The sequence below is a fragment of the Podospora anserina genome, chromosome 2 (genome assembly GCF_000226545.1).
Source record: "Podospora anserina S mat+ genomic DNA chromosome 2, supercontig 2".
NCBI classification, from domain to species: domain Eukaryota; kingdom Fungi; phylum Ascomycota; class Sordariomycetes; order Sordariales; family Podosporaceae; genus Podospora; species Podospora anserina.
In genome coordinates this window covers 1521055-1546358 of record NW_001914858.1, presented here as the reverse complement: position 1 = coordinate 1546358, position 25304 = coordinate 1521055, and the positions used below count along the sequence as shown (strand labels likewise).

General features: G+C 52.7%; 8 protein-coding genes across 8 annotated transcripts; 3 read left to right on the top strand and 5 right to left on the bottom strand.

Moving 5' to 3' along the window:
• Positions 1–1616: 1616 nt before the first annotated feature.
• On the bottom strand, positions 1617–3789 carry PODANS_2_4060 (uncharacterized protein; the record flags this gene model as incomplete). The annotated part of the gene is made up of 2 exons (XM_001911122.1): positions 1617–2946; positions 3011–3789. The coding sequence occupies 2 exons, from the start codon at positions 3787–3789 to the stop codon at positions 1617–1619; spliced, it is 2109 nt and encodes a 702-aa protein (XP_001911157.1).
• A 4055-nt stretch (positions 3790–7844) lies between these two features.
• Positions 7845–9072, bottom strand: PODANS_2_4050 (uncharacterized protein; the record flags this gene model as incomplete). The annotated part of the gene is made up of 3 exons (XM_001911121.1): positions 7845–8292; positions 8456–8590; positions 8771–9072. The coding sequence occupies 3 exons, from the start codon at positions 9070–9072 to the stop codon at positions 7845–7847; spliced, it is 885 nt and encodes a 294-aa protein (XP_001911156.1).
• Positions 9073–9412: 340 nt separating this feature from the next.
• On the top strand, positions 9413–10489 carry PODANS_2_4040 (uncharacterized protein; the record flags this gene model as incomplete). Its single annotated transcript, XM_001911120.1, has 1 exon — positions 9413–10489. One exon carries the CDS (start codon positions 9413–9415, stop codon positions 10487–10489), a length of 1077 nt encoding a protein of 358 aa, XP_001911155.1.
• Positions 10490–10615: 126 nt separating this feature from the next.
• PODANS_2_4030 (uncharacterized protein) lies at positions 10616–11106 on the bottom strand (the record flags this gene model as incomplete). Its single annotated transcript, XM_001911119.1, has 2 exons — positions 10616–10971; positions 11046–11106. 2 exons carry the CDS (start codon positions 11104–11106, stop codon positions 10616–10618), a joined length of 417 nt encoding a protein of 138 aa, XP_001911154.1.
• Positions 11107–13408: 2302 nt separating this feature from the next.
• PODANS_2_4020 (uncharacterized protein) lies at positions 13409–14455 on the bottom strand (the record flags this gene model as incomplete). Its single annotated transcript, XM_001911118.1, has 1 exon — positions 13409–14455. One exon carries the CDS (start codon positions 14453–14455, stop codon positions 13409–13411), a length of 1047 nt encoding a protein of 348 aa, XP_001911153.1.
• Positions 14456–15476: 1021 nt separating this feature from the next.
• On the top strand, positions 15477–17539 carry PODANS_2_4010 (uncharacterized protein; the record flags this gene model as incomplete). The annotated part of the gene is made up of 3 exons (XM_001911117.1): positions 15477–15613; positions 15700–16649; positions 16704–17539. 3 exons carry the CDS (start codon positions 15477–15479, stop codon positions 17537–17539), a joined length of 1923 nt encoding a protein of 640 aa, XP_001911152.1.
• Positions 17540–18263: 724 nt separating this feature from the next.
• PODANS_2_4000 (uncharacterized protein) lies at positions 18264–19112 on the top strand (the record flags this gene model as incomplete). The annotated part of the gene is made up of 1 exon (XM_001911116.1): positions 18264–19112. The coding sequence occupies one exon, from the start codon at positions 18264–18266 to the stop codon at positions 19110–19112; it is 849 nt and encodes a 282-aa protein (XP_001911151.1).
• A 1069-nt stretch (positions 19113–20181) lies between these two features.
• On the bottom strand, positions 20182–22584 carry PODANS_2_3990 (uncharacterized protein; the record flags this gene model as incomplete). The annotated part of the gene is made up of 2 exons (XM_001911115.1): positions 20182–20765; positions 20838–22584. 2 exons carry the CDS (start codon positions 22582–22584, stop codon positions 20182–20184), a joined length of 2331 nt encoding a protein of 776 aa, XP_001911150.1.
• Positions 22585–25304: the final 2720 nt, after the last annotated feature.

Here is a 25304-nt window from a genome sequence, read left to right as displayed (position 1 = left end):
CGGGTGGGGGGGGTTGGGGGGAGGAGGTTATAGATATGGATGGGGTTGTTGATAAATGTAAGGGCGGGTTTGGTGAAGAAAGGGGGGAATACTTTTTGGTGGACGGAATAGGAAGTTAAATGAGATATGCAAGTTCACTCGAGGGCGGAGAGATTGGAACTTTTGCCTGTTGATGAAGATCGATCTGATGGCGTAAAAGAAATGACTCGAGGGGAATCTTGCCCAAGATATTTATATTGGCTTTTTTTGATAGAAATTGCTTCCGTTAGATGCTCCCTTGAGACGTAAGATACACATCGTTCAGGAGACCGTTGAACCTTGTGACCGTTCGGGCTTGGAGCTTTTCTTGGAGCTTGAACCGTTGCATAAGTCGGCCGCCGAGAGAAGGCGCCGGCTCGGTCATAGTGGCTGCGGTATTGTGAGCTTGAATCGTAGGCTCGATGATAAACCACTCTCGACTCGGACGTTGCTGGATCCCGAGCTGGGGAAGGCCGGTCACAAGCCCTCTGCTGCTGTTGCCTTCCAATAGCTTCATGCCGCTCCTGTTACACATATCCTCGTCGGTGTGCGGGCTTGAGCCGGTGCGCGAGCACAAAGACAGCACGAATCGGACAAGTAGCTCCTGGCACCCTCACCACAAAATAGTTGATACCCACAAGTAGGTCGGTCCATATGATGTTGTAAACCATGCATCGAAAGTAAATTAATGGGCCTTTTACATATCTTCAAAGGCCTACTATCTATTGGAAAGCCTAGTTGTCATCCTTCAAGGTGTAGTTCGCAATATTGTATGGGCAGGGTGGCTGTAAAACTTCCTCTCTTAATTCCGGTATCAATGCAAGTAAGCTACAGTACCTCAAGTCCAAGTGTTGCAACCTGGAGGTTATGCCGCAATCTACTCATCCGTGCTGTCGGAATCCTAGCTCTTTGGAAACATCCCTTCAAGTACAGCCATCCGCGAACAAGCCCCCGCAATATCCGGTATCTTGCATGATCTCTCCCTCCGCTGGTTCCACTACCGGACAAGACACAGGGACAGCAGACAGCGGACAACGTGCTAAGATACGAGACTCTATTGTTACAACCAGCCTGGCCGAGTAGCGAACCATGCTGCAGAAACGGCAGTAACTAAAAACACTGTATATTGCTTGCATTCCTCCCCGCCGTCCTCCCTAGCACCCTTGTACAAGATCAGATGTCCCCCTGCATGCTATTATCCCTTGCACAGTGGTAGAGCTCGTCTGCCCATATTCCTCAAATTCCCCACTCGCCGACCCAACAAATATACCGCTTTCCAAGAAGCAAGATCCGAAACAAAAGAAAACTGTGCGCTGTGATGGACAATTTTTTTCAGTGTGCTCCCATTTTTTCAGCTTCCCCAAAAACTCGTGATTTGTGTGCGCCTGGGGAACCATATCCAAATCGACAGCAAGGCTAGCAGGTACGCCATCCAATAGACTCCGATGATAAGATGCCAGATAATGAAAAAAAATGCCTGTGGGAATCTTTTATGACCGATACAAAAGAAAAAGGGGGTTGTGGTGTGACCAAAGGTCGAGAAGATGAACAGGAAAAGAGAAATCCTCCCTCATGCTGCGTCCCCCAATCCAGCGTTACTACCTCAAGGGCGTGTTGAAGTCCATTTCATTTCCCATAGAGCCCATCCCCATTGGATGCAGCGGACTCATGGGCGTCATGTCTGAGTTGGTCCGCTGCAGTGCTTGAAAATCGCCTACAGTACGAATCGGTGTGGGCCCGAGTGCAAAGCTGCTTGTCCGTTGTTGTGCTTGTGGCCTCGACATCATGTTGCTGCCGATATTGGAGCCTATTGTCCCTCCCATCGGCTGAGGGAGATGCATTTGAGAAGCGAGGCCTATATTTGGAGGAGGGTTGATGTTGTGGTTGTTCATTCCTTGCATTTGCGAACCCAGATTCGGAAAGGGTGATAGCGGTGTGTGTTGTGTCTGGTGGTTGTTCATGCCAACAGTGGCACCCAACGAGGTCGGCGGTGCATGGCTCATTGGACTCATGACCATTTCTGGCATTGAGGTAAAGTCGGATGGCATACCATGAGGCAGGTCCATGCCGCCGGGGGACATGATGGGTGGCGAGCTAACAAAGGGCGAATTCATATCGTTGCTGCTCGGTGGAGTGATGTTGTTGGGGCTGTTAGAATCCGAAGAGTTGTGGTCCTCGATTCGTGGGATCGAAAATTTGTTATCATACGACTCATGCGAGTAAACCGGGGGCTGTGCCATGCCAGCATTTCCAAACCCGTCAAAAATGTCGATATTGCAGGCCGCACTTTCCGGGGCGTTCTGCAGCATAGGGCTGGCCATCTTTGGCAAAGCAGCGTGTATCTTGCTGAGAAGCAGAGGCAGGAAGTGGTGTTGTCCGTTGCGCAGAGTCGTGACAATGTTGAGTATCTTTCGGAGCTGATCATGCGGGCCAGGGGTGAAAGGCGTCCTGGGAGCCGGTTGCATAGAGAGTGCTTCGGAGAGGTCGTATGTGATGCTGAGCAGCTTCTCGAGGAAACCAAAGCCCTGCAGGCCCAGATTTCCTGGGAAATGTGCAACCATTGGCAAAAAGGAGTAAGAGAGCTCAGCATCATGGCCGTTGTTGTTTGCAAGACCCAGCTTCCAGGCCATGTCCTTGAGCCAGTGAAGGTTGATTGACATCTCGTTCAGCTGGGCCTGAGTATCGTTGAGATATGGGGGCAGGACTTCCTGCAGCTGTTTCTCCAGGCTGGTGAGATACGAGTCAGAGCATTCGCGCTTGGTCTTCATCCACATGGAAAGTAGACCATGGTCGAAAGAATGGAAGAGCTGAATGTGGCGAAGGAAACTGGGAATGTGATGCGAGTGAGGATTGGAGGGGTCAGCATGTGCCGGGAGGTTGATTGTTGCTTCCAGAGTCATGGGACGACGATGCTGCAAGGCGTAGGCACTAAAATAGACTGTCAGCATCCACAATTGACGTTATACCAGAGCAGGGCACCGTCAAAACGCACCGTTCAGTGACAAAGAGCAGCCAGTACAGACGTCTGCATCTGGCTGCGTCATTGCTGTCGTACTGCATGTACTGGGTTTCTTCGTTCATCCTCGACAGGTGCGCCAATGTGGTGGCCTCCCGCAAGTAGAACCAAGCCTTGTCGTGCATCTCCAGACCGTGGTGTACAGCAAACAGGAAAAAGTCGGTGCAGAGGGTGTTGATGGTGCGCGAAGCCGCATAATCCTCGCTCTTCCGGACCCGAATCGTCTCCTCCATCAGCAACGTGCAGGTCAGAATGTTGCCACCGCCAAACATCATGTCCGGGTTGAAAGGATCGCTCATGGACGACATGCCCATGTTTGGCATAACCATGCCGGGCTGGAGCGACACAAAGGCGCACAGGGATGTCAAGAGGCAGTAGCTATCGATATTCTGCTCCATGTACATGATATCCTGCTCCAGGCGCTGGCGGTCCAGAATCGGCATGGTGGGGTACAGATTGGCGAAAAAGAATTCGACGCAAGCGTTGATCATCTCCTTGGTCAACAAACGGGGTGTAGGGGCCAAGCTCGGGCTGTTGGAAGGGTTCTGCTTCGAAGAGAGGCTCGTCTGGCGTTGGTTCTCCTTGAGTTCATTGATAACCTTCGCTCGGGACCCCTTGGGCCCCTTTTTCTGGGGAATGGCATTGTAGGTGCAAGCCAACTGCGAAGCCGAGCAGTGGCGACATGGGTTGATTCCATCACATTTGACCTTTCGTCGATGGCAGGCATCGCACGCCCTCTTCACGGCTGTCGTCATTGTGTTTTCTTAGTGCTGGCAACGCGGTCGCAACCAGGGATGGGTGAGAATGCCACTACGCGACGGCGCAAGCCGGCGACACGAAAGCCAGCATCCACTGGCTCTTGTGCAGTCGATATCCAGAGTGTCGGGACGAACTGGGGCGATGGTGCTCAATCGTGGGGACTCCAGAAAGTCAATTCAGATGATCTGGGGGAATCGGCCCGTCCAGGTGGTCGAAGTCAAACTCGCGGGGCGCGCTGGGCTTTGGCGGTACTAGCAAGCAGATCGGATGACAGGCCGTCTGAACGTCGTCGATCTAGCACTGGGGGCCCAAATACACCGACGCGATGAGAAACACAAATTGAGGGCGGTCGCGGTGATATATTGGGAATATCTCGAGAATGGACGAGCAGTGACTGAGGAAGATGGGTGGGACGGGAAAAGGGTTGCAGAAGGGGAAGAAGGAAACGGGAAATGGGGAGATGAATGGGGCCTGGGGCACAGATGGACGGGATTGATGGATGCATGGGATGGAGCAGCTGGGCTGGAAAAGAAACGGAGTTCAGTGGGCTAATTGCGGTGGGTCCGGATTTCTCAGCCTGGCCAGTGCGTTCCGGTTAGGTGACGAGAATGCAACGGCGACAACGCTGCCCTGGGCACGCAACCAGGAACTCATCGAACCCAACCAACAACCAACCGAGCAGCGCGATTTTATTTTCCCTATTCCTTCCTATCCTCTCATATCATATCCGTATCCCATCGGCAATCACTGAGTACAATAGGTACCGTGAAATGTTTAAGCTATCGATATTCACGGGAGAGACGTGGTACAAGTGAACCGTTAGGAGGAACGGGAGCGCATGGGAACCGAATCTTGTTGCTTCCTCTGTTTTCGTGGACGTCGCACGGGCAGCCCCTCGACTTTAGCAGAGCACTTCAGAGCAGGGACAACCAGGCTGTGCTTTGACAGTTATAGCCAGTCATTATCCGCAGCCTCTTATTCTCATTACCTATGCACGCTATGCTCAGGTGGATGGCGGTGAGGCCGACGCACCAAGATCACCGCATGGCAAACCAATGTCCGCTCCCACCAGACCAAGGTGTCCTAATGTAGAGTCTCACGATGCAGGGCACCATCACACCAGTTCCAGGAACCTAGTTAAACTCCGATTCTGTCTCAGTCTGCCAGATAACGTTCACCACCGTGGCACGACACACATGTCTAGTGTTTATTACAGCGGCCAGCTATCGTGCCTGGCGTGGCTCACCTGCTTTGAAATAGCAATGATCGCCCGTTCCTGAGAGGCACTGGCGTTCGATGTTGCTTCTTTTCCGGTGAGGGCTGCTTCGACATCACAAAAGGCCTGAATCAAGCTGAAATCGACACTGCACGGTTGGAATTCCAGCTGAACTAGGCAAATCGTGTTTGGTGTCTCAGTCAGTCAAAAGCTTGTCGCCCACCGTGTCTTGCTGCAACGAGTCCCATCACCTCAGACATTCCCAAATTCATACTTACTGGGACTCCAGCCAGCTTGGGCAAAACGGAAGAAAAGTCTTGGCCAATCATAGCCCGCCATTACATGATGGATTATGCGATATGGTTGCATCAGGAAGGTCAGTCCTTGTCTGCCGTTTCTACTTGAACTGGCGAGCCCTCGTTTCAACTTACAGCAAAGGATTCATCACCGCCCAATGGCATGATGATAGCTTTTCACTCAAAAGTCGCCCGCTTCCTCTTCTTTGTTAGCTTCTGCGGACCGCGTCCAAAAGAAGGACACAATTCGACACAAACGTCATGCGGATTCGGCACATGCCGGTCCTGCATAGATCTGGTGCCCTTCTATTCTTGTTGACCTTCCCCGAACGACAAGTTTTGTTTTCTTACACAAAGGTACAGTACCTATGCACATCATCTCTGGCTAGGTAGTGGGTGTAATATGATCCACCGGGACTGCAACCTCTCATCGCGAACCATTGTCACGACCAGCAGATCGAGGAAAAAAACGTCTCACAAAACGGAACCAGCCTTCTCATGCTCGCGGGAGAAGGTGAAAACGTCGCATTGGAATTGCGGGAAAAAGCTGGGGAGCTGGGCTTAACAGGGGTGGCTTGGGAATGCGGAGAGAGGCCCCAGGAGCCACCAATCGACGCCTTTGGTCTCAGGCCCTCACACCTCCACAGTCGGTCCGAAAAGGCTGCCCTCTGCTTGAAGCCGTCGTCAACGACCAGCCAGAACTCCAAAGCCTCATTCCTTGGCGCTGGCTCTCAGTCGTTACGGACAGCATGTGTTGCGCTCGCTACCGTCCATCATCCCACCACGATCATGTGCGCAATCCGCGCTGCTCTCCCGGAAGCGACTCTCACATCAAACGGAGTCGTTCATTCGCCATTCCCACAGGGCTGGGGAAACCTGGTTTCAGCCTTGCCAACTAATACAACACGATCATTCTCAGCCTTGTTCAAGATGGGACATGGATTCAGATTCACATGTCAGGATGCCCGGATCAAGCGAGCAAGGCCACTTTTGCGAACCCCATTTTGCAGCTGCTCCCGAGCTCAGAAACAAAAACATGGATTGTATAACATGTCACACCTATCGACTGCCCCCCTCGCACTAGGGATTGCCAAACGCCGTTATCTTGCTTCCTCTTCCCGAAATCCGTGCTTATCCTAACGGTTTCGAACCCTTCTTTTTTCCCCAGACCAAAACCCCCAGGTTTTCGGGAAGAATATTGTGGGGTAATCGACACAAATCATCGCATCATGCCCTCCCCAGACTTGCTCATGGCCCTGAAAACTTCAAGTTTTCTGTCTTCAGAAGGGCCGAAGAGCAATGGCGGAGGCTATCCTGCTTGAGGTTTCCCCACGTCAAACGGTCGGCTACAACGGCGGTGCCTTGCATTGCTTGTCGACTTTTGGTCCCGGACAGGTTGGGGTTCGGACCGATGTCAGGTGCGGGGAGAGAGGAGAGAGAGTATATCCGAGAAGAAGCTTTGATAGCTTAAACAAGAGTTGTAGCTAAGCTAGACTTACTTCTCCATGTTATTCCCCCCTGCCCCTCTCTCTCCACAATCCTCCTGCGCGGTTGTGTGTTGTCAGGCCAGCCAGTCAGCCAACCGGCGGTATCATGGAGTTTGTGTATGTATGCTACTACTCCGCACCGACCGGGTCCCGGATCTCGGAGTAGCCAGCTACTACGGAGAACTGGCCTGAACGGCCCTGGCTGGGCGGCTTGGGTTCATGAGCTTTTGCATGATAGGTCTCGAACGCCACCTCGACCCTCGCTTGCGTCCGAACCGGGGGTTACGTTTTGTGCGGCCGCGAAGTAGGGTCCGATATGGTGGTACCCGGGCCTGCAAGAACGTCCTGAACAAAACAAAAGAACCCACTTCTTCCCTCTTTACGACCCAACCTCCGCGCGCTTGCACCTCTGCGCGCAGGGCCGAGTCGGTCCTTTAAGTTGGCCCTTCGTCTTCGGGCTATGACGCTTCAATGCCTTTCGGGGTGAAGCCGGGATAGCTTCATTGGGAAAAGACCTATAGCCAACACCTCCCTACATCATTCCCGATTTAGGTCCAGAGGGCGCACGTGTTCTGCTGGCCACCGCATACATCATATCCGAAACAGGAGAGAAACCATCGGGACATGCTCGGATCGCTTAGGCAAGACATCATCCTCGTGGCGTATTGACAGCAGCCTCTCTGTGCTGAGGCGGATGTCAGACAATCATCCTTTCCCACCATCTCGGCAACGGCATACGCTGCGGTATGACCTCTCTTCAACAAGGTATGTATCGTTATCATGTGCATATATCTGCAGTGTACACACACCAGTCCCAAATATTCTAGACGACCAACCCATCCCCAGACCACCACATGGGAGCAGCCGGGTGATCCAGTCCGAATCTGACAGACGCTGTCTACAAAAGCGCTCAGCAAACAGCCCAAGTCTATAACAAGTAATCAAGCAGGGAAATCCATAAACCAAGAAGCAAAGACGCCGAGCAACGCCGAACCCAACCAAACCCCCAAGCCCCCACCCCCCCCTCTGATCAACACATTATCTATTACCTCTTACAAGTCCGCTCCTCTTGGGTGCCTCTTGGGCAGGTACTTGATCCAGGGGGCACAGTTGCCAGCGTCTTCCTCCTTGCCACCGCGGTCCTGAGCCGGAATGAAGTCTCCGGTCTGCAAGCTGCCCCTGATAAAGTAGACATACCAGGCCTCGTGGAGTACATCGCGACGTCCACCGCAGCGGAGCACCACTTTCCCGCCACTGTACTTCTCCAGAGCGGCCTGGACATCAGCAAGAGGGTAGTGCTTCCTCGGGTGGGGGACGATCCCGGCGGTTTGAAGAGCGTGGTAGGTATCCAGCGTCCGAAAGAGGGCGGCAGCGCGCTGAAAGTAATCAACCACCTCCAGCCCCGGTTTATGCGAGTCGCCATAGCACGCAGGGGCAAGAGTGTTGATGCATGTGCCGTGCTTGTTGAACTCGTGCTCCCACAGTCTGGAGTTTGGTCCCCTAAATAGTTCCAAACGTTAGCTTCTGGCCCAACTAGGAAAACAGAACCCGAGGTCGGCCCGGAAGAGTTGAAGCTCATGATCCTCTTCATCGCTTCTCTTCTCTACTTCCGTATCACCCGTGCCGAGAGATCGCACTTTCGGGCGAGGCAAAAAGGACTCACGAGGATGCCAGCCAATACCGATCCATGAACTGAACGAGTTCATGCTGACCGTGCTGCTCTAGAACGGCAGTGATGTTGTGGTACTGCGGAGTCATGTTGCAGAACTGGTCGTAGGTGCCATCGCAGAGGTCGGGCCTATTTGAGAGGCATGATTAGCACTCGTTGTTATTCCCGCTGTTATCTTTTCCATTGCAATGTGGGCTGGTCAAGTTCTACTCTTGGGCATATCCCCTCTTCTTTCAGCTGTAGATATCTCCCTCTTTTGCCCCCCATGGCCGCGATAAAAAATAAAAAACAAAAAAAAGATGTACGCACCATAGCCCGTGAAGAGTCCAGTCCTCCTCAGCGCCCCCAGCATGGACTTGCTGATCCCAAAACTGCGTGAGGAGGATCTTGCCGCCGGGGTAGACAAAGCAACACGAGTTGGGCTCTGCAATCGGTGTGCTGTTGTGGCAGCTCACCGGGCCATCGATGGGACATGATGGGCCGCTGGTGAGGGGATCGTAGAAGGAGACATCGCTCGGTGGTTGGAAGCTATCACTGCCGCCGCCGAGGAGTGGGAGTTGGGAGATGAAGCTCGTGGCTTGTGAGACGATGTCGCGCAGAGAGGGCGCCATGGTGGAAGTGTTGCTAATGGGCAACAGTTGTCAATTCAATGGTGGTTTGAATGTTAATGATGAACAAGTATCAAGCAATGCAGATGATGTTGGCGCAATCATACAACATGTCTTCTGCTGGAGGCGGTGGGCTGTGTCGCATCATGTGCTCCCCGTTGTCAGGCAGAGGTTGCGAGGCGGGCTGGTGGAGCTTGCGCACCTTGATGCCCCTGCGTAAGGCTGATCCGGGCAGCGAAATGATTGGTGTAAAGTTGCGCTTGGCGTTCTGGCTTGCGCAGGACCCCTTGCACAGCTGCACAAAGGGAGACCCTGACACCACCGTGATGATGTCAATTCAAAGATGGGTATAGCTTCAAGCTCTGTTGTTTGCATTCAAAATCTTCCTGCCTTCATTTCATCTTCACTATCATACCGCCTCTGCCGACAAAGCAAATCACCCACCAACCAACAGACCAAACCCCAACGAACAAAAACCTATCGTCTCTCCCCTTCCATTCCCCATTCTTCCCCCTCTCTCACCCAATTCATGTCCCACAAAATGTCTCCCCCCTTCCCCGACCCTCTCATCCTTCCCCCTCTCAACCCCCCTCACAGCTTCACACTCGTCCTCCTCCACGGCAGAGGCAACTCCCCCTCCTCCCTCCTCCCTTTCTGCTCCCCCCTCCAACAATCGTTTCCTTCTCTCAAAATCATCCTCCCCACCGCCCCAAAGTCCCGAGCAACAATCTACGCCCGCTCCCTCATCACCCAATGGTTCGACGGCTGGCACCTCGACTCCCCCGCCTCGGTCCTCAACCCAGGCCAGGACGAGTGGAGGTCTATTGACGGACTTCAACAGACCACATCATATCTCCATGATCTACTCAGACAGGAAATTGCGCTGGTGGGTGGTGACTCGAGGAGGATGTTCCTCGGCGGGTTGAGTCAAGGGTGTGCAGCTTCGTTGATGGCTTTGCTGCTTTGGGAAGGGGAACCACTAGGCCGCTGCGTGGGAATGTGCGGATGGTTGCCTTTTGTTAGGACAGTTCAAAGGGCGACGAAAGACTTCGCTAGCAGAAAGGGTGACACCGAAGAAGATGAGTTTGACCCATTTGGGGGTAATGGTGAGGATGATGAGGACAAGCCGCAAGATGTCGAAGCTGCTGCTGTGCAGGCTTTGCGAGAAAGTCTGGAGCTGGAAGGCAACAGTCCTATCACTCGTCCAAATTCCTTTGATACACCTGTGTTTCTGGCGCATGGAACCGAAGATGACAAAGTCCTCATCGCTCATGGCAAAGAGGCAGCATCGACTCTCTCAGAACTGAGCGTCAACACCTCCTGGAACGAATACCCAGGTCTCGGCCACTGGTTCTATCCCGAAATGATCACAGACATCACCGCCTTCCTCAAGTCACAGATACCACAGCATCGACGATAACCATGTCATAACCTTCCATTACTGCATTACAAGTAGTATGTCATTCCATCATAATTCCACTCCCGCCCAATCCATGATGTCAAAACCCAATGTTCACGCCCCTTACAAATGCCCATCCAACCCATTCTAGAGACCGCACCGACTGATAGGCACCTGAGCAACAACAGCATCAACACGGCCCAGCTCCTGCCCATGGCCATTAGTCAGAGCATCCATCCCGCGCAATCCCAAGTTAAGGCCCGAGCCAGTGTGGTCAATAGCCAGCACATATATAGTGTTGCCGTTCCACGTCGCCGACCAGCAAGTGCCGCAGTTGGGAGAGTTCCAGCCCGCCACCGCCTGAGCGCCTCCAATAAAGGGGAAATTCCTAACGTCGCCCTGCTTCTTCCAGCCGTACTTCCAGATAAGACCGTTCACGCCATCCGAGCAGGCGACCGACTCGAGGCTGCGGTTGGGGTCGTCATAGCCGATGTCGTAAGAGACTGTTGGAGGGTGTGTCAGTTGGCATCGGGGAGGTGGCGAGAGACGAAAGGAGGTGATCGGAATGAGGGCTTACCTGTGGTTGCCGACGCCGCGGCGGCAAGAGTGAAGATGCTGAAGATCTTGGAGAAGTGCATAATGGTGGAATATCGCAAGTTGTGCCTTTTGAAGAAGAGAAATGATGCGTCTGAATGATGCTGAGTCCGAGAAGAAGCGTGCTTGAACGGAGTTGAAACTGTTGGAGCTGGTGATTGAGAGAGAGAGAGAGAGAGAGAGAAAAGAGGTTGAAGTCGAGGTGGAGGACAGGCTTGAGATCTTATACCCTCCGCTTTCCCCTCCCCGAGGCTCCTTCTCTGAGCTCCATCAGCCTCGTGAGGAGCACTCCATCCGAGCGATTCACCTCCCAAGGCACACAGCAGGAAAGCAAAGCCCGCCGGTTGCCGAATCCGGAATCGTTCGCCTTTCATGATACGATGTGGAGGGCTGCAAATACGATACGATATCGCGGTGCCCCTTCCCTACCTGGCGTCATAGCCAAGCGATGGGGCATCCATGGGGGAGGAAGCGAGAGTTGGCAAACAACAACCGAAGCAGCTGCAACCATCCACCCATCTCCAGATCATTGGATCAATCTTGGTTTACTTCTGGGGAGGAAAAGTCAACAACGCCGTGACCAACCATGTGCTCTGCATCGCCCCGGACTGTCTAGAGTGCACTACATTTTTTGGTGTTCCACGATACGATGAAGCTCAGCCTGAAGGAAGGGATGCTGACGACGTCTTTCTCTTCACGAGAGACGGGAGTCCGTGGTTCCCGTACGAGGTTTCTAGAATGTCGAAAGTGCGTATGTTGAGTTGGCAGTGGGTCTCGACTGAAGATCGGCAATTGGGGTCGCTAAGCGGTAGTCACGGGAGTCGTTGGAGATCTTGGAGACGACCTCGTATTCGACCCTATTCCCACCTACCCACCTACGCGGCTAATAAACTTGCAGTAGCTGTGTTTTCTCGGGCTCCTACTCCAACAGCTCATATAGAGACAACGGTTGTGAAGCATTCCATCAATCAAGTCTGTTCTTTTGTTTTTTTTTTGTTTTGTGGATCGACTCCGCATGGTGGCTGCTGTGGGGTTCAAGTTGAAGATGCAAGCCACATCTGTCTTGACCGTTGCTGCTGACAAGAGGAAGGTGTTGATCCGTTGGTTCGGACCAAGTGCGACTTCCTCTTCAGCTCAGGCTGTTGTGCGACAGAATGTTGGAAGGAGCATTCCTTCCTGTCTGACAGCATGGCCAACGTTGTTTTCCACCTCGCCAACGAGATTTGTAGACTCGAGTCGATCAGGAGGCTGAGTAACGTTACCGTCTGGATTTCAATGCGAGTCATCTCGGCGGCTTGTTTGCTCGCCGTTAGACGTCTCACAACATGAGCCTTACTGACCGTTATCGTTCAACACTCTCGAGTTTTGGGATATGGTTGTCAGAGTATCACCTGATGGCAACAGGTTGTGTATTCTCCGCAAACGTCCGGTGTAATGCTGGGATCAGATCACCGCGTCGTGTGTAAAGGCTGCGCTACTGTACGGTACATTGAGCCTACATGACCGTTGCAGAATCGTCATGCTATGCCTCTTCCCTTTGCCTTGCTGCGTGCTCTGTATACCCGCGTTTGTGTCCACCTCGTCGTGTTAGTCTTGTCGTACCGCATGTTTCCATCTATCCCGTTTGGCTCGTACGAACTGGTCGAAGCATCCGCCGAGGCTTTGCTACTACTAATTTGACCGTCGAGGAGGGTCTGAGTTGGAGTAAAAAATAACCAAGAGGCCATTCATTATCAATGGGACTGAAGCAAAAAAAAAGAATATTCAGAAAAAAAGCAAAAGCTTACCGGCCCCCCTCCCAACCTAGGGGGTTTACCAGCTACAAAAATTCTCTTGGGATTTTGCTAATCGTGGGTGGCGTCAGGAATCGAACGGGAACCTCCTGATGAGCGGCACTCTGTGGTGAACACGAGCACCGGCACCTCTCACCAGGGCTGGGAAGATCCCCTCTCCCACCCATACCAATCGACCATTTGAACTGGGAGTGGTGCTGGTAGGAGACGATGAATGACACAACGTGGACCTAATATATAAACCATCGACCATCTGCTCTTAGCTCATTGGCCACCAGGGTCTTGCACATAATCTCCATATTCCCTTTTCACCATGATGTTTTTTTTTTTTTTTTGCGTGGGTTGTATCAATTCTAAGGAAATATGCACAAGTCGTTCAAACTACAGGGTATCTAGGTCAAGTCGTTCTGTTCTAACCACAACCATCTCCATGACAGCTTCAATGCTAACCAAGTCAACACGCTCACAACGCACACCCGATGCCCACAAACTCCAGCAATGGTACTTCGAAATAATAACCAAGCTATGCAACCAAAACACCTGCAACAAAGCCTCAAACCGCCTCCCAATCCATTGCATCTACCATAAAATCCCACTGTGTCTCCTCATTCCTAATCGCCGCCCCCCAATCCAGCATCGGCTCCCCATTCTCATCAGCCATGACCATATCACCGCTTCCCTCCCCACCGCTCATCACCACCGACTCAAAGCTCATGACATACTCCTCCGCCAACCGCCCCGCCTCCCCAAACCCACCCGAGATCGCCCTCAACATATTAGACAAATCATACGTCTCCAACGGCGCCGCTATCTTCTTCGTCATCTGCCATTCCCTCGGCTGTTGCTGACCTAGGAAGCCCCCGTCGTCAATCTCCTCCCCGGCTGTCTTCCACCTATTCCGAAGATCCTTTGCCCTCCCAAGTTGCTTCCTCACCTCTCCCTGTCCAAGGATCCCATGGAGGGGGTTGTGGGGTTTATCCAGGGCTTCGAGGACGTTGGCGTGATATCGGTGGTTGGATCTGTTGTTACCATCTCGGCCCCAGCGACTACCTGAAAGACCAAGTCTCTGGCCTTGACTCTGTTTCACCGGTGAAACGTCACGGCTGGATTCTGAGATGGTGTGCCGGTCAATGTCTACGCCAAAGACGGCGAGGAGATGAACTACCGCTCGCTCTATGAGCATGTAGTACTCGAAAAAGTCCAGTTTGAACATGAGCTCTCGTTCAGCTACTTGCTGGGGGTCCTGGCAGAGGCGGTGGGTGGCGAGTTGGTAGCCGCTGTCGAGGAATTGTGACTTCCATTGAAGGCGACGGAGGATCTTGCGGTAACGGGAGAGTTCTAGGGCCGCTCTGAGGGCGGTGGATTTGTGGGGGTTGGGGGTATGTGAGGATGGTGGTGGGTGGGAGCGGCTCTGAGGGGTGGGATATATGGGGTTGGCGATGATGTTGTTGTCAGAGAGGTAGATGGTGGTGGTAGTTGTGGATGAAGTGGGCGCAGGATTGACGGTTAGCGAGGTTGACCGGTAGTTGCTGGAGTGTACTGTTGGCGGCGTGGCTTTCCCTCTATTCCAAGGTGCATGGCGGGATTTGCCTAGCTCCATCGTGGATGGTGGTAAGTTAGTGATGAGTGAAGTCAAGCCAACACACCTCCTTGTTGAAGGCGGGTAGCACCAGCCACAAATACTGTGCGTAGTTTCTATATAAAGATGTTTGGAGAAGAGCAAGCCCTTACACCAGATGAAATCATGAGACAAAAAAGAACCAATTGATTTGAGTCGGAAGTTTGTTTGCCATCGAGCTTTCAGTGAAGTACACTAGAAGCGCCCACAGACGTCCGTGCTCCATTACGCTGCTGTTATCGATAAGGGTTGCACGGCCTGATGGCATGATATTCTCATAGATAACCCTGAAGCCCCTTCAACAAATATCACAAAATGTTGAATGAAGGGTTACAAAACTTGACAGGTTGGTAATCATGCATGGTGCGAGCAAATGACAGTCAGGTCACTTATGAGCGGCTAGTAATCATGTCAGGACAAAGTGGGCGCATATTTAATGTGCCTTTGTTGACTGACTTACACCGACGCAGCATGTTCAAACCACGGAGATCATTCTTTCAAACTGTATCTGTTTGCTAAGATTAGTACGATGAGAATAGCTCAACTATCTTAGGTCATTTCACTCAAACTTGAAGAAATTCAGTTGCTCGGCACCAAGCTTGCTTAAACTTGAAGTTGCCTGAAGTCATGAGAAGCGACTTGGTGTGTCGGTCCTGCCATGTGGGTCGGTCTGTTGACCATAGTCGTACCTGCCGTAGAGGTTCTCAAGCGGATAATATCGCTATCATGGCCTAAGGCGGACTTTTAGCCCTCTGCTTGGGAAGGAGGGTTTCTGACACTTGCAAAATTCAAAGATGGTCGCTTCCTAAAGCGCCCGCTCCTTGACCAGTAGCAAAGAAAGCGTTCATTTACGGCCGACGGTGTGGGTCTTGTGAATCGACGATATCTTGAACCCAGAAAGCCTCGGCATACTTCTTGTCAGCATACTTATTCCTTCAGTTTTGAGCTGCTAGGATAACAAGCACCTTCAGCACTGGCAACCAGCTGGTATTCAACAGACATCATGGACGACAACCCCAAGGTCGAGAATCCCACCACAGATTGTGATGTCCTCATCGTCGGTGGTGGTCCTGTTGGCATGGCATTGGCCTTGGAGTTGGTATTGCATCAGGTGTCTTTTCGAATCGTGAGGATCTTTCTGTGCCGAACAACACTGCTTGCCCTGGAAATCCGTTCGGCTTACAAATAGGATAGGTCGACAAACTACATGCTCCCTCTCCCACGAGTCGTGCTCTGATTATTCAACCTCGAACACTGGAACTATTCAGTCGCTATGGCGCTGCCGAGGAGCTCATCCCTCGTGGACGTATTCTCCAGGGCATGGCCCTTTGCCTTGACGGCAAACCAGCAGGTGCCATTGCGCTCAACCAGTTCAAGGCCAGCGACACCAGATTCCCGCTACCACTTAACATCTCTCAAGCCGAAACGGAACGTTTTCTCCTCGAGTCGCTGTCTTCTCATGGTGTCAATATTGAACGCTCCCTTACCGCCACCAGCATTGTCCAGGATGACAAAGTCATCACCACAAAATTGCAAAGTCACAATGGGAAAGTGGAAGCTGTCCGCTCCAAGTACGTCATTGGCTGTGATGGTGCGCGCTCTGTTGTTCGTCAAGCAGGTGAAGGCATGGTTTGGGAAGGGTCGAGCTACCCGCAATCCTTTCTCCTCTGCGACGTCCAAATCAGGGACAGCCTCCGCCGACAGGACCAAGGCTTATTGCAGATTTCCCGAGAGGGAATGTTTGCCATATTTCCTATTCGTCAAGACCTCTTCCGTATTGTGGTGTCAGGTCCGGCGGCCACGTTTGACCAACAAGGTGATACCAGTTCAGTGCCGACTCTCGAACATTTCCAGTCATTGTTCGACAAGTTCACCCCTCCAGGCTCAGGGACTTTGGAAGACCCGGTGTGGATCAGCAGGTTCCGACTACACCTCAAAGGTGTCAACAAATACCGCGACAGGAGAATCTTTGTTGCTGGTGATGCAGCTCATATCTCTTCCCCTGTCGGTGGAAAGGGCATGAACACCGGAATTCAGGATGCCATCAATCTGGGATGGAAACTAGCTTTTGTTTTACAGGGACAGGTTCAAGATCCAGACGCCTTCCTGGACACATACCACATCGAAAGACACCCCATTGGACAAGAGCTTTTGTCAAGTACGGATCGAATGTTCAGTATGTCATTATGAAATATGTTATTTGAACAAACGGCTAACCCAGTTTGAATAGCATTCATGACCAGCACCAATCGCTTTTTCATACCCATTCGCAACTTCGCAGTCAGATACATTTTGCCATGGCTCACCCCCACAGATTGGTGGAATAGAGCGTTCTACAAATTTCTGTCCATGTTTGGTGTCACATATCGTGGAGTGAGCCCAATCGTTGGAACTGCCGCAGGTTTCGATGGTCGAATTCAGGGAGGGGACCGTCTGCCTGATGGAAAGCTCTGGCTGACATCGAGAAACACGGGAATTATTTCGACCACCGTACAGGCACTCTGCGTGGGCAGTTCCCACCATCTTTTGTTGTTCTCTGGAGAACATTCCGAAGAACAGACCAATACGTTGGAGTATGCCAGAGAGAAGGTGTTGAGCGCGGTTTCTTTCAGGTTGGACGTGCACTTTATCTACCGAAAGGCCAAAGATGAACCTGCAATCGCCTTGAACGACTATTATATCTGGCCTTCAGAGTTGGTGAAGGAGACACTCCTCAAAAGATTCGGCTTCTCTGAGCAGTCTCTGCCTGGGTATATGTTCGTTCGGCCGGATGGATATGTGGCTCATATTGGCCCTCTCTCTACACTGGACGAATTTCTCTCTTTCCTTCGCAAGCATTTTGTTGCCCCTGTGGAGGAGGCCGAATCTGTTGCGGAGTATCATTCGACTTTTGAGGACGATTCGAGTGATGAGCTTGGCTTAGAGACTCAGAATGATTCGACCTTGGGAGCCTCGGAGTGGACTACTGATTGTGCCTCGTCTACTCAGCTTAACTGGAGCACTGGGCATGATTCAACTTCTGAGCGCCACTTCACGCCCTTGTCGTTCTCTTCTCCTTCGTCTTGAAATGGGCTTCACATTTGCGATTTTCAGATCTCGGCTTTAGAAGCCGTTGATAGATAGCTTTGTAATTATTAGCACACTGTGTGCTTTGAAACCCTTATTGTTTCGTATTATAGAACCTCTCTTTGTGTCCTCCTTTACGAAGCACTGGCCTTTCCGTACCCGTTCACTTACACATGTGTGCAATGAAGATACGTGAATCAAGTGAGGATAGTTCGGTGATTTCAGGGGGTGATGTATACCCAGCCCTAACCCTGAGTAATCTCTTGATAAGACAGGCAGAATCCCGCCGAAACAATGCTCCAATATCGATCATGTCCGGTTTGAGGCCAAACTGCAACCCACACTTGCATGAGCTCAGCATTAAGGCGGGGCTGACGAACATAATCCTGGCACAGCCAGCAGGCATTCCGACGTTACTCAGACATGCTTTTTGGACCGGCATCACGACTTGGGAATGAAGTGAGATTTTCAAACGAGATTCTCAAACTAGATTCAAAGATTGTGAGAGAGTGAGTTTTCAAAGCGTGTAGCGTTTGCAATACCTCAACATACAACTTCGATCCCAAGCTTCACACACCAAGTGAGGATCACGTCTTTGGCACTCCTCACGATTCATAACATCCGACTTTGGGCTGTGCAATTTTGAAGAGGTCTAGGGAACGACATCCGGTGGGAACCATCAAACTTTGACTCTTTTGTTTTATCAAGAAAGAAAGGAAAAAAGATGTTCCCCGACAACCCCTCCCTAATCCAAACCGGCCCCTCCTCCCCGTCGTCCTCCCTCTGGTCCAAACCCCCCACCCCCCTGGTGCTAATCCACGACGGAGGCGGCACGATATTCTCCTACTACTGCCTCAACGAGCTCGACCGCCCCCTCCACGGCATCTCCAACCCCCATTACGATTCCGGCGAGCCGTTCCCCGGCGGGATTCCTGAGATGGCCAGCCTCTACATCGAATACATCAAGTCTGTCGTCCCGAGGGGGAACCTGATCATCGGTGGTTGGTCACTGGGAGGGCTCTTGTCGCTGGAGGTGGCGTCTCAGCTGGCAAAGGAGGAGGGGGATGGTAGCCGGTTGAATCTGCTGGGGATAGTCATGATTGACTCTGTCTGTCCTTTGGCTTGGAGGAGAGGGGGGAGTGAGGGGTTTTTGAAGATCATCCGGAATGGGGCGGCCTGGGGGCCTCATACGAAGGAGGAGACGAAGAGGAAGGTGACGAGGTGTTTTTCTGAGAGCTCGAGAATGGTGGGGGAGTGGGAGTTGCCTTCTTGGGAGGGAAGGAAACCACCTCCGGTTATACTTCTCAGGGCAAAGGACAAGGTGCCTGTTCCTGGGGAGGTGGAGGGGACGGTCAGCAGGGTTGATGTTTGTCGGGAGGATAAGCACTTGGGTTGGGATGGGTATAGAAAGGGCTTGATCACCAAGGTGGTGGATATACCGGGTCATCACTTTAACATCTTTAGTGAGATGGAGAATGTGGATGTGGTGACGGAGGAGATTGGGAGGGCGTGTGGGGAGTTGGAGGGGTGGCACGTGAGGAGGTTTGTTAGTTGGGGGGAGGAGAAGAGGTGAAAAGGGTATGGAGGGAGGTAGAGAAGGTAGATGTAAAGAGGAGAAGGGTCAGATATATGAGACTGGGGTAGAGGCTTTTCTTTTCTGGGGGATGGTTGTACGCGCATGCGTGTTGGAAGAAAGTGGGAATCCACACCACATCTGGGTTGGAGGCCACACACGAGACTGGATTATGGATAAACAGGAGGAGGTATAGACTTGAGCGTGGAGATATATTGGCGTCCTTAGATCGTTGACAGTGATATAGAACAAGCAATCACCTAAAGCAGTCTGAGCAACCTATTCGTGTTTTATGTTGGGATTTATACCTGTGTCCATTGCAAGAACGTCATTTCTCTGCATACATCAACGAATCATATACGCCATGGTACGGTTCACTTGATCCAAGATGGGTTCGACTTTTATTTTTTCCATCTTTTATTGGAGCTCTATGATTGTACAGTGTTTTTCTTCAAACTCTGTTGCTTCCAGCCAACAAACAGCGGCAGCTTGTGAGCCTTCTTCAGACAAGGATATATAAATGTAGCTAAACTCTACCAAGCCCAGCGCCATGAATCGCTCAGGATAACCAATCCAAGATCTATATCAAGATCTGTTTTGTCCCCCTTGTTTCCCAACAATACCCAAAAACTCCAATAACTGTGCTGTCAGTGCATCATACAGCGGAAAACCACACATAATTTGTCTTTCAATTTTGTTCTCTTTTAAAACATGGTTTTCCTCCAACGCTGGAAGAAAAGAGCAGAAGCAAAAAAAAAAACAACACCGACGTCGTGGAATTATCCCACAACAAACTGTAAACACCCCAAGAATCTCAGAAAGGAGTGATCCCCCTCTTCAGCATCTGCCCTCCAAGAAGCCTTTGTTACGTCTTCCCATTGACCGCATGTGATTCCCTGGCTTTCATTACTCGGTTCCCATGCCAAATCCTATACCTCCATACCGCATTTCCCTTTCCCTCTTCCCTACCTAACCGCTTGAGAGGTCAAGAGGAGTTTCATGCCTCGTGCCGGCCGGGTGCGGATAACACCCACCCAGCCTGGACCGTCCATCATAGTATAGTACGCTGTTAAACTTCCTCACCTTCCTCTTCCTCTCTAAACTTGATGCCGTCAGGGACCTGGATGGCATCAGACACCCATTTGGTTTCGGCCACCTTGGCCACAGACCAACGGCTCTTTGCGCGTTTGAGAAGTCCTTCTACAACCTCCATGGCGCCGGTCAAGCCCTTGGCATCAAACTTGGCAAGGTCCGCTTCGTGGTCCCCTTCTCCATCCTCACCGTCCTTGACCCCGTACTCGATCCACCGCCATTCTATGCGGGCGATACGGTGACTAGTGCGACTCCGCATCCGCAATTGCATGGCATAATCGCCAGCACCGGGGTGGGGGTCAAAAGGTAACCTGCCTTCCAACAACGCGTAGAGAAGCACGCCCAGTGACCACGCATCGGTGGCGCGGCCGTCGTAGGGCTGGCCCATTATTACTTCAGGCGCAGCGTAATCATCTGAGCCGCATCTTGTTGTGAGCACCTCGTCATCCTCGACTTGTCGGGAGAGGCCGAGGTCGCTAAGCGTGATGACGGGATATGGGTACGCCGCCCAGTTCACGTCTTTCACGCATAGTTCCTCCGGCGTGAGATTGACCAAGACGTCTAACACCGAAGTCAGATTTACATGATGCAATCAAAAGGTACGAGGATGTAGAGGCGGGGGGAAGCACTCACTCTCGAGTTTTATATCTCTATGGACAATCTTCTTGCCGTGAAGATAGCTGACAGCGCCTATCAACTCTGCGAACATGCGGCTCAAGAGCGGAGGGCTGAGTAGGTCCCGATGTTTACTGGCAACATCGAAGAGGTCACCGCCGGGATAATAGCTGAGGACAAGGATCGCCCGCGACGATTCGATGCTCCAGGCCTTGAGGTTCACCAGAGATGGGTGCCGGATACACTTCATAACCTCTAGTTCACGTTTGAGACTCATCTCGATTCGTTCTTCTGAGGCGCCGCCTAGAGCCCCATGCTCGCAGATCTTGACCGCAACGAGCGATCGCCGCTCGTGCTGTGCCGATAGATCTGGCGTGACTGGGACGGTGCTAGGGGAGATGTCCTCGTCGTCCGAGGCAGGTGATGTCTGGCTCGTCGCGAGCATGACCCGACTGAAAGTACCCTGGCCCAGCTGCCCAATAGCCCTCCACCGACGTCGTTTCGAGTCATGCCTACCAAAGGCTTCAAAGTATTCTGGTGGAGGGTGCTTCCTGGTGCTGGTGAGGGAGGCCGTCGAGCTCTTGGACGAGGAGCATGATTCTGTGGCACTGAGTGAGGACTCGCTCGGAGGTGGAGTGGGTGGCTTTTCGATGGGCGTCAAACCTCGTGCTTCGGATAGGTTACGCTCCCGCCGCATATGTGGTTCGGAAAGGCTCGCATGGTCAGCTTTCACGCGCGATCCAGAAACTGTCGACATCCGCTTAGGTATCAACATTGGATCTGGCTTGTAATCGCTGATACTCCTGTTCCTGGTATGTGATTTGGGTTTCGCAAGGTATCCAGGCCTTTCGGCCACTGCATTCTCGGCCAATATCCCCGCCGCATGCTGTGATGAGAGCGCCGCATACCCGCGGAACTTTGCATTTGTCGGGGTGGTTGCTGTCTTGGGGTCTTCTGGAATCGCTTCTGGGAGACCATCGTCGACTGGTGACCGCAAGGCCGAGGCTTCGCTGGCATGGCGCTTCCATGGTCCCGGAGAATGTGTCGAGAGCAGAGGGGAAGGCAAGGGAGTAACGTCGCCCATCGCGGCAATGACAGGACTCGCCACGGTCGAGCTCGCAGCCGAGGCTGAACCAAAGGCACCGGACAGGCTGCCGGCCTTGAAGCTGGGCGTTCTCGTGATCGAGCGTAGGGAAGAGGCCGAAGGAATGTGCCTCAAGGAGAGTTTCGGCGAGGGCTTCGGGTTCCTTGCGGGCGCCGTGAAGCCGTGGTGGGAGTTCGAATGCGGGGGAGAGCCGGGACGAAGTTCGGTTTGCAGCCGCAGGGCGTTGCTGCCGAGGTGGGCCGGTCGTTGGGAGGAAAAGCTGTGACTCGGGGGGGCGAACGGGTCCTGAGTCGAGGAGGACGGAGAACGAGCAGCGGACCGGGCCGGCAGCGGAGGGGGAGGCGATGGGGCTGTAGTGTGGGCGTGGAATTGCACAGGACTCAGAGAGAACCGAGGGACTGAACCAGAGGTCGGCGTTACACCTGCTGCTGTCTCTGTGTAAGGGGAGGTCGAATCGGGCGCGGGTTTGGGTTGCGCAGAGGTAGTAGGGGCGAAGAAATCGTGTTGCTCTCGGCCTCTGGCGGCAGCTATGGAAGCCGCAGGCTCGTAGGGGCGGCCATGATGGGGATCGGTGTCGTCACGTCTGTCGGAGGATACGAGCACCGACGGAGCAGATTGGGGGAGGTTTATGGGATCTGGATGGGGTGGCCGCGAAGCCATGGCTGCGCTTGCTTCGGGTCAGAAGTCAGCGCAACTTCGGCCGACGCAGCGGGATGTTGGGGACCGTGGGACCCTCCCCAGACTCTCACACTCACACTTTCGCAGTCACTTTCGCGGAGCGTGACACCGTCCAGGGCAACCTTTTAGTGGGCACACTCAGCACACCCAGACTGGGGTGTGGGCGGCTGGGTGGGGCCCGGGGTGTTCTGCGGCTTCTGCTTGGCTTCTCCCGGACGCCCAATCCGCCAAGGGTGCCTCAAGGGTGCCTGCACCGGGACCTGCGACCTGCACTGGACGAACAGAGGGACCTGACCTGGACGGCGAGGGAGGGAGACGGCGAGGCACGGCGAGGCGAGGCGATGCGATGCGATGTACTGCTACTCCTGCTGCTGCTTGCTGCGCGTGGTCGTGGGCCGACTGGTCGACTGGGTCTCAGAAAGCCACTCAGAGATAGGCGCTGCTGCAGTTGTGGCCCAGTGGGAGAGTGGGAGAGTGGTGGTTCGACGAGAACTGCTGATAACCGTCCAAGGTTTGCTTGGTGTCGGGAAGAAATCGATTGATATCGGGTCCTCGTCCGGACTCCCGGACCAAAAGTCCTCCTTTTTTTTTTCAAGAGCACTCTTGTTGTGCGCGTTGGGAGAAAAGGCGCTGCGCAGGGCGTGCGCAAGCCTTGCGCTTGTGACCTGTTTGTATGCCCGTCTGGCGTGGAGAGAAAGTCTGGTCGTGATCTCAAACTCCACTTGTAATCTTTAGTACCTTGGTTGGTGACGATGCGGGCTGCGACCTTGCCTGGCCGGGCAGCTGGTCCCGGTTGTCAATTTCGTTTTTTGTTTTTTTGAGGGTTAGGTTGAAGGTGAGGTTGACGGGGATCGGGGTCGAGACTCTCGAGGTAACGTTGAATTTCGGAAGAAATCCAGCGCCTTTATGATAGTGCTAGTTATTTGAACCCATGACACTCACAATCAGGGGCACGGGTCGGAGGCGAGGTCCATTTGGCGATGAATGGGCCCGCCACTCAGCAAATCGCCCAAAACGCTTTGGGGGATTCTATCTTGTGTGACCGTCTCAAGACAGGAAGGAGATCGAACCGTCTCACCAAGTGCAATTCATCAGTGGACCGCGGCCATGTGGGCGGTCAACATCATGGGACCCTGACAAGCCGGATGAGACAAAGAACAGAAGTCCCGTTGATACCCTTCAAGGCCATTCTTCCATCTTGATCAAAGATATCGCCAAGACACTTGACGCAAGAAAGAAACTTGCCGTCATGGTGCTGTAATTAGGAATGTTCTTAGAAGGCGGCTGACAAAAATATCTTTCTCGTTGCATCGCTTCCCTGATGAGGCTTTCATCTTATCTCTGACTCCCGAGATACCAGCTCTGTCTTCGGCTGATACCCTGTCCTTTTCCTTACCAGATGTTGACTGCAGTGTAAGCAGCCTATCTCTGTTATGGTGCAAAGATAACAAGCAACAAAAAGCCAGTTGAGTTCAGACAACCGCCACACGAGATATCGATCTGAAGATTGGCCGTGGTGTATCGAAAAAAGATAGAGGGGAGGTGGTGGGGGAGGGATGACCAAGAGCCCAACCCCTCGTCTGACTTTGCCCCGCAACACCACGATGGTCAATTCTGGATATCTATTGGTCCCCCAGTCTCACACAGAGTCGGACGAACAGAAAGGATCTCCATGAAAGTCGCTCGGTATCATAGCCCAACCTGTGAGCCCATCCACTCACTTCTGCGGCACATATGATGCCGGCGAGAAATTCCGGTGCAATGGGGAGTGTCGCCAACAAGGACACAGCCTCAGTGCCCTGTGTTTTGAGTTCCGAAGCAACATCTCACGCATAAGGCTTTCCCCAAAATGGTGTAACTCGGTTCAACATTCCATGATTGCCGGCTTTTCTTTATTTGAACCTGCCATCGGGAGCTGCTTCTGCTTGTTTGACGTAACTGGGGCCTCATGGTGGTGCCGTAGATCCGGGCGAGCCGGGTGTCCGTTGACGTTTTTGTCTTGGATAGCACAGAATAGGCAAACCCAATTGCTTTGTGGCTTTTTTGGTGTTCGACTAGGCAGAAAGCTTCTGTCGCCCGTATCTTTTTTCTCTATCCATCTGGTCCGTACTTGTCTGTAATAATCGAGAGAAGCGGCTCGTCCCGCGCAGCCCAAGGGGCCATGATAAAGCGCACTAACGCCCGATCAGCGTCAGCCTCTCAAGGCATCTCGAGGAAACATATATTGCGGCGCGTCAACGCCGTGGCTCAGATCTGACCCACGTCTTCCGAAGCAGCACCGCATTTGGGATTTTGGGACTTTGCGAGGCGGCGATTCGAAGTGTACCGGAAAGAGAGAATCAAAGACTCTCACGGATGTCTTGGAATGTCTTGGACCCCTGCTAGTCACGTGTCAGTGACGTAGTGTTCTTGAAGCTGACGCCAGCCGAGCAATCCGAGACTGTTGGTCGCAAAGTGGAAGGTCACTCTAATTATTCTCGAGGCCAATTGTACGCGTATCAACGGTTGCTAAAAGGGAGTTTGCGAGTTGGACATGGCTCATGATACCTTCATTTCTTGTTTTCCTCCGTTGGTAGGGTCAGGGTGACAAGCATCGAATGCCTGTTGTTCCCTGTTCTTTTGATACCGTCACCACAAGCGCGTTCCCCTGAAGCTTTTGTGGAAACTTTAATTTGAGGACCCGAACCGCACTCGAACCTTTG